Here is a 14,545-nt window from a genome sequence, read left to right as displayed (position 1 = left end):
TATGCGCATCGCAACGGTGTTTTTGCTGTTATGACATGTTCCTCTACATGACAACACAAAGGCTTTATGTGCTTGTTTCTACCTTAGCTACCTCCAAAGAAGCAGAAGAATACCTCTCAGGATCATTATTGTGCTGTTTAGTGAAGAGCTCGCTGTGACAGTAAGTCATGCAGGAATCGTTACAAACACTCACACCTGGGGAGCTGTTGTATGTAACCCTGGGTTAAAGCCACTTTGGAGTAATATTAGTGTGAGAGACTGATGAGATGGTTTGAGCTCCCACTGTTCCACCCGTCCACTAATCAACAGTGGTTTATCTGTGATTTTTGGGTTTGAAGAACACAGGAAAAATAGGGGTTGAGGTTTTTTTTTTTTAAAGCTGTAAATAAATGTGAGCTCTGACAGACCATAGACGTCCACAGACAGCCATTACTGGGCCAATCCTGGCCCATAAAATATAAAACATGCCCCTTATTTTTTACTCTTCAGAGAAGCATATTAAAAATGGTCACTGCAAGTATTTTATTGCACTTTCACACCTATTAGCCCATTTGTGGAGTCTAAATCAGAGCAAAATTGACAGTTTTTTTCATTTGATACTTGGTTTAGTTTAGTTTCACACTGCACTTAATTAAACAAACCAAAACTCAAACAATCATCGTACTTTTAAAAGTTAATTGGTCAGAAATATGGTGACAGAAAAAGGTAAACAAGTTTGCATAGAAATAACAAAATCGCCCAGGCACAGAGAACACAGTGCCAGCAGTCAACACATTACAAGATAATTATAGAAATGGTTTAAAACATTTTGATTATGCTTTCAACATTTTTTTTTTGTGTGTGTGTGTGTTCACTGGTCCAAATGTGTGGGTGGCACGGTGGTGTAGTGGTTAGCACTGTTGCCTCACAGCAAGAAGGTCCTGGGTTCGAGCCCAGTGGCCGACAAGGGCCTTTCTATGTAGAGTTGGCATGCTGTCCCCGTGTCTGCGTGGGTTTCCACCGGGTGCTCTAGTTTCCCCCACAGTCCAAAGGCATGCAGGTTAGGCTAATTGGTGGCTCTAAATTGACCGTAGGTGTGAATGTGAGTGTGAATGGTTGTTTGTCTCTATGTGTCAGCCCTGTGATGACCTGGCGACTTGTCCAGGGTGTACCCCGCCTCTCTCCCATAGTCAGCTGGGATAGGCTCCAGCTTGCCTGCGACCCTGTAGAACAGGATAAGCGGCTACAGATAATGGATGGATGGATGGTCCGAATGTCTAGAACATATAGCCCTTCTGCAGTATTACAGCTCTTGGTTGAGTTTGTGCCTCATGGCTCATCCTGTAACCCAAAATACACACTATGTCTACTTCACATCATCCAGTTGGGTCTATTCAGGATTCATATATGAGAATAATTAGCTGATTATCCAAGCTGCAGTGTATGTAGGATGATCTTATCTCTTATATCTTGCTTCTAGGCTCATATCCTTCCAGAAGGCCAGATGGAGCAGGATGTGGAGAGCCCCGTCACAGTGAGACAGCCACGGCTGCCCAAGCAGGTACGAGACGACGTGCCCAAGCAGCTTCAGGACAGCGATCAAGCCAAGCGCAAGATCCAGCGTTATGTGCGCAAGGATGGCAAGTGCAACGTGCACCATGGCAACGTCCGCGAGACCTACCGCTACCTCACAGACATCTTCACCACGCTAGTGGACCTGAAGTGGCGGTTCAACCTCTTCATTTTTGTGCTGGTCTACACAGTAACGTGGCTCTTCTTCGGCCTCATGTGGTGGCTGATTGCCTACGCACGAGGGGACCTGGAGCACATAGGCGATGATACATGGACACCGTGTGTCAACAACCTGGAGGGTTTTGTCTCAGCCTTCCTGTTCTCCATTGAAACGGAGACAACTATTGGTTATGGGTACCGGGTGATCACAGACAAGTGCCCAGAGGGCATCGTGCTCCTACTAGTGCAGTCAGTGCTGGGCTCCATTGTGAATGCCTTTATGGTGGGCTGCATGTTTGTGAAGATCTCACAGCCTAAGAAGCGTGCAGAGACATTGGTGTTCTCCACCAATGCTGTCATCTCAATGCGTGATGGTCGTCTCTGTCTGATGTTCCGTGTCGGTGACCTGAGGAACTCGCACATCGTCGAGGCCTCAATCCGAGCCAAGCTGATCAAGTCCAAACAGACCAAGGAGGGAGAGTTTATTCCCCTCAACCAAACAGACATGAATGTGGGCTATGACACAGGCGATGACCGCCTCTTCCTTGTGTCCCCACTCATCATCTGCCATGAGATCAACCAGCATAGCCCTTTCTGGGAGATCTCCAAAGCCAACCTAGTGAAGGAGGAGCTGGAGATTGTTGTGATTCTGGAAGGCATGGTGGAGGCCACAGGTAGGAACGCACACTTTCTTTTTTTTGTGAAAGTAAACCAGAGACTCATAGGCTTCAAAAGGAAAAAAAACCTCTATATGTATAAAGGTGGGGCGGCACAGTGGTGTAGCGGTTAGCGCTGTCGCCTCACAGCAAGAAGGTCCAGGTTCGAGCCCTGTGGCCGGCGAGGGCCTTTCTGTGTGGAGTTTGCATGTTCTCCCCGTGTCCACGTGGGTTTCCTCCGGGTGCTCCGGTTTCCCCCACAGTCCAAAGACATGCAGGTTAGGTTAACTGGTGACTCTAAATTGACCGTAGGTGTGAATGTGAGTGTGAATGGTTGTCTGTGTCTATGTGTCAGCCCTGTGATGACCTGGCGACTTGTCCAGGGTGTACCCCGCCTTTCGCCCGTAGTCAGCTGGGATAGGCTCCAGCTTGCCTGCGACCCTGTAGAAGGATAAAGCGGCTAGAGATAATGAGATAAGATGAGATGAAAGTATGGGGGGTTTTTTTGGTGCCTGGTGTGTTTTATTGAAAATACTGCATCATGCTTGTCAGCTGTGAGTCCAAGGACTATTGAAGGCCTGTGTATGAGGTCAAGGGGAGTGTAAATGAGATGAGCTTTCATTAGCATCAGAATAAAATCCGTCTGGCTGGTGGAAATGGTGTGTTGGAGAGAAACATTCTGCAGACAGAGATTCCACTGATTAGATGGAAAGGAAAGTCATTGCCTTTAAAGGACAGGAAAAGACCTCATGCTGCATCATATACACAGACAAAGGGTTCAAAACATATACTCACTCACAAAGTAAGTCTTCCAGAGTATGGGTTGTTTGATATAAATTCAATCACATGAAGCATATGTTTTCCATCTAGTCATGACACATGACGCATTCTTATACAAGCAGTATGACTAAGCTAATTTATGTAGAGCTTTCGTGAGTTTATTTACAAATACAGTTAAAAAAGTACCCGAACAATTTTTCTTTTCTAAAAGCAATTTCATTCAACTCATGCGAGATGAACAAAAAAATAGAACAATGGCGAGGAACAGTGGTGATCAACAAGATACCGGTTCTCTTCCAGGGATTGGGAGTGAGATACAGTAACAGGTTCGGATGTGCTAGGATAAACAGATATCCGAATCTCCATTAGAATGTTTTCGTGCTTATTGTTATGGTCATCAATTATGTCACTGGTGAATTACTATCACGAATTGGTGTATGCCTGAGCTGGAAATCAAATTTGATGCTGCTGTCAATGGTATAACACATTAAAACACTATTTTTTTCCACAATTCAGAATTTTTATTAGTTGCATTGAAAAGGAAAAGGACACTGCAAAGTCTGAGAACAAGGACGCGTTATCCTAATGGGCTTCATGGGCAGCTGCCCAGGGCCTCGGCCACTAGGGGGCCTCGGAGGTAGCGAGATCGGAAAATATGAAACGATTTTTTCAGAAGTTTTGATCATATTGATAACATTTTTGATGCATTTCACCGCCCGTAAGGAAGCCCACCTTGTCCCGTCGCATAAATCACCCGTCATTGTCAATATGATCACTGTCCACCATGTCTTCACACGCTACGCCAGCTTGAGTTCAATGATTTAATTAATGACTTCGCTTTACAGAAAAGTAGGAAAGTGCCCTTGTAAGTTGACCCATGGCTGTCAAACTGAATGCGCAAAGCTGTGTGCCACTGCTGTTTGGGACATTACGTCTGTGAAAGGATGAAATGTTTCACATAGCCTAACATTTTGAGATTTATTTCTGAGAAGCAAGATATAGAGCCCTGCACTCCCGCGGGAGTCCCGCGGGACCCGACGCAAAGCAGTGCGGTGCGGGACAAATTTTGAAAGCTCATTGCGAGCGCGGGCGGGAGGGGGAGTGCACAATGCGGGAGCGGGCGGGAGAGGTGATAAGCTGCAGTCCCGCTAACTAAAAACGTGTTTAAAATAAAATTTATAAATTATTAATTTATGTCTGTCATATATGATTTGTGCTGGATATTTTATTTGGCATTAATAAAAACATTTTAAGATGCCTAAATTTGCGGATGTGGTCTAATCTCGCGTACGTTTCCGATTCCTTTCCGGTCTTCCGTGTTTGAGATCTCCGATCATGGCAGAAGAGCAGAGCTCCTCTAGTGAAGCTCACAGTGCTTCAGAAGTAAGTGCTGCTTTAAAAAGAGGTACATTGCTTGAAACGCACCCCTGAACGTGAGCTGTAGATATTTATGCTCAAATCCACTCAAAGTAGGGGGCGGGGCACCATCACGCTGTGTCTTTAAATTATATTAATTTCTTATAGGCCTACTTGTATTTCCTAGAATGTAAATGTGAGGAGTGACATATAAGCTATGTGCAATGTACAATATTCTTAATATCCACTGTAGATTTTGGTAGGTGTGTTGGGTATCTCTGTAAAGCCTCAGCTGCACATGCCGCCTGGCAACGCACACCCTCGCTACGTGCGCTAGGTGAAGGATCGGTCAGTGGAGAGCTCAGCTAAGCTCAGCATGTTTAATTCCCCAAGCCAATGACAAGAACTTTCGTGAGAAATAACGCGAACGTCTGCATCATGCGGGATTTGCAGGCGGGAGCGGGACAAAATATGGCAGGCGTGAGCGGGAGTAGGACTGAAAATTCTGTCCCGCGCAGACCTCTAGCAAGATATTTTTCTTTCTTTGTTATCGCTCTTTGTTTTCACAAGTTAAAAGTCGCCTGGATTCCAAAATGAAAACGAACGGTCCTATACCAAATGAATGTTCTTGTTCTGAATACTAAAGAAACTGTTGTAGGCCTAGGTTATGTTCTTGACATGTTGTTCATTGACTCACTCATTCAAAGGCTTCTTGAGGCTAAACTTTAGTTAACCAGATTTGTTAACCGTGATGTCTGATGGATTTTTTTCACCATGCAATTGTCTATTTCACCATTGCTTTTTCTCGATTAAATAGGTGTTGATGGATATAAAGTTTTATCGTTCAATAGTATTTCTAATTGTGCCACTGTCATTATTTAAGTTTCTGTGTCTAGTTAGACAGGCACGTCTGAGGGGGTGAATTTGCTGAGCGCAGTTGACAACAGGCGGGGGCGGGGCCTCGGGGGGGTGTCTGCCCAGGGCCTCGGCAAGGGTTAACGCGGCCCTGTCTGAGAAAGAGAGTCGTGTCAAAATTGAGACAAATCAGATCAAATTCATAGTAATACTAGCACAGATGTTAGCGTCCAGTGTTATTTGTTAAAGGATCCCCCTCCCCTGGCTAGATTATGATTGAAAGTTGATGTATTTCTTGTGGTGTTGGGAGTCAAGAAATTATCTGGCAAAAATCGATATGTGAAAGAAAGAAAAATATATCTATTGTTCATTATCAAATATTTGTCCATTGCACAAGGTGAGCAGTATAATTCAAGCCTAATTTGTCAGCATGAATTTCCACTGTTAAAACTGTCAATTATACAACCCCGATTCCAAAAAAGTTGGGACGCTGTGTAAACATGAATAAAAACAGAATGTGAAGATTTGCAAATCATGGAAACCCTATATTTCATTGAAAATAGTACAAAGACAACATAGCAAATGTTGAAACTGAGAAATTTTGTTTGTTTGTTTGTTTGTTTTAAATATATGCTCATTTTGAATTTGATGTCAGTAACACGTTTCAGAAAAGTTGGGACAGGGGCATGTTTACCACTGTGTTGCATCAACTCTACTTTTAACAACACTCTGGTTTCCTCAGTTCTTAGACATTTACAACTGCTGTAATTTTGAAAGAGAAATGTTGTCCCATTCTTGTCTGATATACAATTTTATTTGCTCAACAGTTCGGGGTCTCTTTTGTTGTATTTTGCACTTCATAATGCGCCAAATGTTTTGAATGGGAAACAGGTCTGGACTGCAGGCAGGCCAGTTTAGCACCTGGACTCTTTTGCTACGGAGCCATGCAGTTTTAGTATGTGCAGAAAGCGGTTTGGCATTGTCTTGCTGAAAGAAGGAAGGCCTTCCCTGAAAAAGATTTTGTCTGGATGGCAGCATATTGCTCTGAAACGTGTATATATCATTCAGCATTAATGATGCCTTCCCAGATGTATAAGCTACCTATGTCAGGTGCACTAATGCACTTTCATACCATCACAGATGCTGGCTTTTGAACTGTGCACTGATAACAGGCCAGATGGTCCCTCTCCTCTTTAGTCTGGAGGATGTGGGGTCCATGAATTCTAAAAAGAATTTCTACTTTTGATTCGCCAGACCTCGGGACAATTTCCCACTTCGCCTTAGTCCATCGTAAAAGAGCTCAGGCCCAGAGAAGGTGGCGGTGTTTCTGGATATTGTTTATATCTGGTTTTAACTTGCATTTATGAATGCAGTAATGAGCTGTTTTCATAGACGATGGTTTTCTGAAGTGTTCCTGAGCCCATACAGTGATTTCCACTACAGACACGTGTCTGATTTTAATGCAGTGTCGCCTGAGGGCCTGAAGATCACAGGCATCCAATGTCTCTTGCATACAGAGATTTCTCCAGATTCTCTGAATCTTTTAATGATATTATGTACCATAGATGATGTGATCCCCAAATTCTTTGCAATTTTACATTGAGGAACATTATTCTTAAATTGTTGCCCTGTTTGCCCATGCAGTCTTTCATAGAACGGTGAACCCCTCCCCATCTTTATATCTGAGAGACTCCACCTCTCTGGAATGCTCTTTTTATACCCAGTCATCTTACTGACCTGTTGCCAACTAACCACATTAGGTTTTTTTAGCATGGCACAACGTTTTCAGTCTTTTTGTTGCCCCGTCCCAACTTTTCTGAAACGTGTTGCTGACATCAAATTCAAAACAAGCATATATTTTTCAAAAAACAATAAAATTTATCAGTTTCAACATTTGATAGGTTGTCTTTGTACTATTTTCAGTGAAATATACGGTTTCCATGATTTGCAAATTACTGCATTGTTTTTATTTACAGTTTACACAGCGTCCCAATTTTTTTTGGAACTGAGGTTGTACCATGATATAAGGCTTAATTATGAGGATTAACCCTTTTTAATCTCAGTGCTACGATATTTTGCTTGCAAATTTTGCTTCACCAGTGTTACTTTCTCCTGCCATTCATAAACCTAATTCTGTGTCAACCAGAGTTGATGTTAAACCCAAGCTGTACTGAGTGTACTAATGTTACTAGCGCTGAGCTGCTAGCGTTGTAATATACGTACGAACATGCATTTTGTATTAAAGCCTACAAAAACACATACGCTCAGTGGCCATTTTATTAGGAACACCCATCCACCTGCTGTTTTATGCAGTTATCTAATCAGCCAATCCCTTGACAGCAGCACAATGCATCATGCAAATACAAATCAAGAGCTTCAGTTAACGTTCACTTCAAACATCAGAATGGGAAAAATTCTGACCTCTGTGACTTTCTCTGTGGTATGGGTGTTGGTGCCAGATGGACTGGTTAGAGTATTTCAGAAACTGCTGATCCCCTGGGGTTTTCACACACAACAGTCTCTAGAGTTTACACAGAATGGTGCGGAAAACAAAAAACATTGAGTGAGCGCCAGTTCTGTGGGTGGAAATAAACACCTTGTTAATGAGAGAGGTCAGAGGAAAATGGCCAGATTGGTCAAAATTGGCCAGATTCAAGCTGGCAGGAAGGATTATAGTTATGGTCATTGATCATTCCAGGGTGAATAAGGTTGTCTAAAGAGGAGAATATGCATTAATCTTCACTGTCATAGATCTTAACTTGTATAGTTGTAGCCAGTTTCAGAGGGACTTTGGAGCATGGCCAGATAAAAGCAGCAGTGCTTCAAAATGAGAGCAAAAACGTTCTAGCCGGTGAGTTCAGCACAGTGCTAGAATAATGTGGTTGTATTCCTCAGAGCCTATTAAGAGTCTTACCACGTTTACAGCCAGCAGAACTCTCTCTAGATTTCTTCCACACACTTGATTCAGCTGCAAGATACAAGCGAGTTCATTCAAAATTGAGCACCGTTCATTTCATATCGAGCACAGGTTATTCTCTGGGCACCAGAAGCCAGGCTAATTGGAAGCAGCACTTGACCACCTCAGATTTTCAGGGTAATTGTTGCAGATTACTATTTTATCAGGCCTTCAGCCAGTCAAGCTGCGCTGGTGCAAGGAATGCAGATGATCTTCCATTAGCCACAAATTTGAGGCCGCAGCGCGCCTGAGCTGTGAACCGCATATGAGGCAAAGAAGTCCTCCTGGGCATAATTGATAGAAATATGGAATGATCAGCAATTGAAGGAGAAATTGCGAGCTTTCATGGGCATGCTGATTTGAATGTTCTACTGAAGGTGTTGAGTAAATGAGCTGGAGAATAAGAAACCTACTGTGAGTGATGAGGCTGCGCGTGGTCCAAGTTTGACACCGGAGAAATTGCATTGGGGGCGGACAGCTTGAAGTTGTGGGGGTCTGTAAAAGTTTGAGGTTGTATTAAACTTGGTCACGTGTGGTGAGGTTGTCTGGGGACATGGATGTTTCTAATGGCCCTTTTCCACTACCCTTTTTCAGCTCACTTCAGCTCGCTTCAGCTCACTTCAGCCCGACACGGCTCGCGTTTCGACTATCTCAAAACAGCACGACTCAGCTCGCTTCAGCCCTGCTTAGCACCCAAAACTCGCACGGTTTTGGAGTGGGGCTGAAGCGAGCCAAACCGAGCCGAGTGAGGCTGGGGGCGTGAGGAGGCACTCCCCTGTGCACTGATTGGTGAGGAGGAGTGTCCTCACATGCCCACACACGCCCCGCGAGCACGCTGGGATCTGTAAACACCGTAAACCCGGAAGAAGAAGAATTACGAATTACGAGAATTTCTGGAGCCTTATGCGCCTCGCCTCATCTATACGCTCTTGCCAGTATCTGTTGGCGTTGTCGGTGACAACAAGCCACAGCACCAAGACCAGCAACACTAACGACTCCATGTCCTCCATGTTTATTGTTTACTATCCGGGTCGTGAGACTACCGCTTAAAAGATCACTGATGTCACTGTTTGCGCCGCTTAACAACATCACGTGACGTCCACCCACTTTCGCTAACTCCACCCAATGTGTCCACCCACTTCCAGCCAGCACGGTTCAGCGCGGTTGTAGTCAAAATGCAACTCCAACAGCCCCGCTCAGCTCGACTCAGCCCAACTCAGTACGGCACGACTCAGCCCAACTCAGCCACGTTTGTAGTGGAAAAGCGGCATTAGTTTGGAAGTTGAGGAGGAAAAAGTTTAAGGCTGTTGAGGGGAGTAGAATTTGAGGTTGTGGGGGGAAAAAGTTTGAGACTGTGTGGCTAGGGTGAAAGTCATCGACTGGCAGAACACAACAATGTATTTCAGTGAACCGAACCAAGTATCGAAAAAGTATAGCAGTAGAACCAATATACCGGGCTTGTAGTAGTCGAGTCCGACTCGTGCCCTAATTTTAGGCAAGGCAAGGCAAGGCAAGTTTATTTATATAGCACATTTCATACACAGTGGCAGTTCAATGTGCTTTACAGAAGTAAAAGCAGAACAGTAAACAATAGAAAATAAAATTACATAAAATAATTGGGGAAGAAAAATAATAAGAATTAAACAATAGTAGAAATAAAATAATAAAATGAAATAAAAGTTCAAAAAAGGAATCAGCCTCGAGATTAATTATTATTATGGGTTTAACTCATAAAGCGCGCTCTTCCCGTGGCTCTTCCACGAGGATCACCAAAAATCGTCCCGCAGAGAAAATCTACGAGGATCACCAAATAAAATCGTCCCGCAGACAAAATCTACGAGGATCACCAAAAATCATCCCGCAGACAAAATCTACGAGGATCACATAAAGCGCGCTCTTCCCGTGGCTCTTCCACGAGGATCACCAAAAATCGTCCCACAGACACAATCTACGATCTACAAATTTTAAGGACTCATGACTTGACTTGGACTTGAGCACTGATGACTCGGACTCATAAACTAGAGACAAGGACTCTGATTTTTTCTATATTTTTTTGTAACATGCCATAATAATTTGGCATAAGATATTTATATCTACATTACTTTTTATACTAATTTCATGCAAGAGAATGCACGTTCACCTGTTCATACGTCATGTTCAGGAACAAACTAACGTTAATGGCGCTAAAATGCCTGGAGAGAAGCTCCTAGGATTGTCCATTTTGCTTATACAGACTTCTCGTGCAGTGGGAAAAAATGCACTGCTATGTGTTCCATATGTAGAAGAACTATCGAGGAGATGACAGGGACAACCTTGAACTTCAATCGTCATTTGGCAAGACTCCACCCAGAGAAGTAAGGGACATGCTATGTTCATTGCTCTGTTGATAGCGGGACTTGCTTGCTGAGCGATGAACTAGCTCGTGTTAACCCTCTGTCATGTTCATTGCCCTGTTGATAGTGGACAGGGCTTGCTGAGTGATGAACAAGCTTTTTATCTGTAGCCTGCCCTGTCCACACGGCAATGGATTCAGGTGAATCTGATAAAATTGTTTATCGTTTCGGCCTGGCGTCCACACGGCACCGGCGTTTTGGGTGCCCCACAACGATATTTTTTGAGAACGGGTTCCAGAGTGGAAAAATCTGGCAACGGCGCCGTTGCGAAGTCGTCTGGATGAGTAGAACGGATTTGTTTACGATGACGTCACAACCACATGACTAGAACAAGCAGCACTCTCGCTGTTTTGTATGAACCACTGCATTGCATTCACTTTTGTATACAGCTTTTCTTTTAAATAAACAAGTAACTGAAACATTTCTTGAATTTCTTTTTTTTTATTGGATAAGACTGCTTTTCAAAATGTTCACACACAATATAAAAAGTTATATAAATTATATAAAAATGCTTTTCAAAATGTTCACACACAATAAGAAAATTAAGTTATATAAAACTATGCACACTAATAAAACTAATTTGTACACACAGAAGGCACGATTTCCTCGCGTAGTCGCAGCCATCTTCTTCTTGTTGTGTGTTTGTTCCTGACAGTGCTTCACACCGGGTAGAAGAAGGGGTTTATGCACATGCGTCTACTTCTTCTATTGTTCTGGTGTCTCCGATGGGACCGTCTTACAGCGCCCCTAGAGGTGTGGCATGTGTATTGCATCGTTTTCAGCAAGCGTTGCGTTGCCATATGTACCTGATATTTTACTGATCCGTTGCCCATGTGGACGCAATATTTTTTTAATAAAATCTCGTTGCCGTTGTCGTGTGGATGTAGCCTAATGGGGCAGTCAAGCAAGAACGTTAGTCCAACACAGTAGCAGAGACAATTTCATCTAAAGGCAGCAACAGCCACCATCAAATGGTGCGGTTGTTCTCCGACTCGACTCGGACTCGAAATTTTCTTTAATGACCTGGACTTGACTCGGACTTGAACACTGGGGACTCAAGACTGGACTCGGACTCGAGGTTTAGTGACTCGACTACAACGCTGCAGTAAACATATAAAAACAAGATGTATTAGCATCAGAGATTCTAATGTTCGATGTTTGTCTCGCAGATCCTCATCCAATCATATGCATTCATGTGCATTATTTAGCTGTAAGGACCTGAGACTAGCTACAGGGCTAAAGACATTAACTCAGAAAAGGCAGTGTTTTTACTGATGTTCTTGATTCAGCCTTTTATTCACCTTCTCTGGTGTAACAGCGCAACTTGCTTAAAAATTTGTAAAATGAATGGACAAACAGGCGGCACGGTGGTGTAGTGGTTAGCGCTGTCGCCTCACAGCAAGAAGGTCCTGGGTTCGAGCCCCGGGGCCGGCGAGGGCCTTTCTGTGTGGAGTTTGCATGTTCTCCCCGTGCCCGCGTGGGTTTCCTCCGGGTGCTCCGGTTTCCCCCACAGTCCAAAGACATGCAGGTTAGGTTAACTGGTGACTCTAAATTGACCGTAGGTGTGAATGGTTGTCTGTGTCTATGTGTCAGCCCTGTGATGACCTGGCGACTTGTCCAGGGTGTACCCCGCCTTTCGCCCATAGTCAGCTGGGATAGGCTCCAGCTTGCCTGCGACCCTGTAGAAGGATAAAGCGGCTAGAGAGAATGAGAATGAGAATGGACAAACATCGATGTGTTCAAAAACCTGTTTCCTCTCTCCAGACATGACTTCTGTCTGTCAAAATTGCTAACGTGATTAACGCCATTACAAAACAAAACATAACCATTTCAAATTGTCTTATTTCTAGATATAATGGTTAAGGATTAAAGGGTCTTTTTTGTAAGTAAGGAATTTTATCAAGCTTGTTAAGAGGGAGAGTTTGATGTGGTGTGGCAGGAGGGCAGCGTTTCAGCTTCCTATTTTGGGGTAGATGATGTTGCAGTTGCTTGCTTGAGTCAGTGAGGCAAGAGTAATTCAAGTGGGTTACTCCCACAGGATTTAACAACATTCTGCAAAACCTCTCTCTCTCTCTCACACACACACACACACACACACACACGCAGTCCATAAAGAACACTCAGACAAACCAGCCCTGTGTGTGTTCCAGCATTTTCGAGCCTACCGGTATGAATGCATAACCTTCCTGCAGTCCGCAGTGTCCTTTTTATGTGGTTGTCAGTATTTGATTGTTATGTGTGTGCCAGAGAAGGAGAGAACAGATACCTGAGTGGGAATTGATTATTTATTATTGATAATGCCGCAAGATTTTCCTGCCAAATGAGCAGAATAATTGTCACACAAGTGGCATGGAATAAAGGGCTCATGAGTGTTCAGTACATCTCTAACAGGAATACTGGAACAGCATTCTGTACAATGACTGTAGTCCCAAATATAGATCTTACTGTTAATTCACTTCCAACAGTAAAATAAGCTACTGGGGCAGTGTCGGGGTGTTGGGGATGGCGGGGGACATGTTTTTATATCTTTGCCGGGGCCACCTAGGACAGAGGAGTATCTGAAATTTATCACTGGTTACAACAAGGAAACTTTTTTTCAGCTTTTGTTTTTTGGTTTTTTTTTAAAAGCTGAAAGAATGAAAAGTTTTGCTTCGTTTTTGGTTACTGAGGTTAAAACTGGGGTTATGTTTATGTGTAGGCATTAATTCTAACCCTACACATTATTGATGTTGGACAGTCATCACAAGAATAGTAAGTAAAATGTGTGTGTGTGTGTGTGTGTGTGTGTGTGTGTGTGTGTGTGTGTGTGTGTGTTGGGTTTTTTTTGGCAAGTCTAGACTTTTCATTCCAAGCTGCTGCTCTTGTGTCTCCTTGTAGCTGTTTTTAGACTTCATGGACAGCTGTCACATCTGAGTCACTCCTCTACTTTTGTCCTTCCTTTTGTCTGCGTTCTCTCTCTCTCTCTCTCTCTCTCCTACTGCTAAAATGCTGATTAGCCTGGATTTACTGAAGGAAGCACGATGAGAAAGGTCTCTGTGATCAGCCCCAAGCTGTCTTTCAGACACTTTTCATGACTGATAGCAAAATAATGATGATCTCTATTGCAGGTGTATTTTTAGAGCTCATTATGCTGCTGATGTCGGAAAATCCAACCAATACATTCATTAGTCAAGAACAAAGATGACCCTGTTTGCCCCTGAGCTTTTATTCAGCACGGCGATCATCATAAGCACTTGACTGGGGAACTAAATAAAGGCTGAACATGATGGATTTTTGCATCTTGGGTTGGAACAATCAGTCGAAATTTCTGCTTTTCCAGCAACTGTGATTCTATTTTGAGTGGTTTGTGAGAATGGTTGCTATAGAGATGGTGTCGAGAGAGAGAGAGAGAGAGAGAGAGAGCGCATGTGTGTGTGTGAGTGGCAGGAAAACCCACTGATGTTACACAAGTCTGTTATCTAAACACCCCAGCACCATCATCATGAACATTATTATTATTATTATTATTATTATTATTAATTACTGTACAAAGCTAAATACAGTACGGATTGATATCAATATCAGAGAAGGCTTTCTTTCTCTTTCATGGGATCAGATTATCTTTTCATCTTAAGTGATACTCTAAGGCTCTGTCTTGGTAGTATTTGTGTACAAAACCTTTTTTTTTTTAAATAAAACATTAAGCATTGTGTAGTACTATGTAAAACCCCAGATCACAACACAGCCTTAAAAGAGCACACGTAAAACATCAACATGATGGTTTCAGACAAATGTGAAATACTTCCCCTAAACAGATGGTTTCCATAGCAGCTGAAGGAGCTCCGGTAGAAACCCAAACG

The 14,545-nt window shown here is 43.3% G+C and overlaps 1 protein-coding gene across 1 annotated transcript in view; it reads left to right on the top strand.

Moving 5' to 3' along the window:
* Positions 1-1,483: 1,483 nt before the first annotated feature.
* The window catches only part of kcnj6 (potassium inwardly rectifying channel subfamily J member 6), a 47,238-nt gene continuing 34,176 nt past the window's right edge, over positions 1,484-14,545 (top strand). Inside the window, exon 1 of the mRNA XM_060909067.1 lies at positions 1,484-2,384. Within this exon, the coding sequence (XP_060765050.1) occupies positions 1,484-2,384 (901 nt within the window). The remainder of the gene's footprint in view (positions 2,385-14,545) is intronic.

The sequence above is a fragment of the Neoarius graeffei genome, chromosome 25, assembly GCF_027579695.1.
Source record: "Neoarius graeffei isolate fNeoGra1 chromosome 25, fNeoGra1.pri, whole genome shotgun sequence".
In the NCBI taxonomy this organism is placed as follows: Eukaryota; Metazoa; Chordata; class Actinopteri; order Siluriformes; family Ariidae; genus Neoarius; species Neoarius graeffei.
The sequence above is the reverse complement of the archived record's forward strand: the minus strand, read 5'-3'. Positions and strand labels throughout refer to the sequence as shown.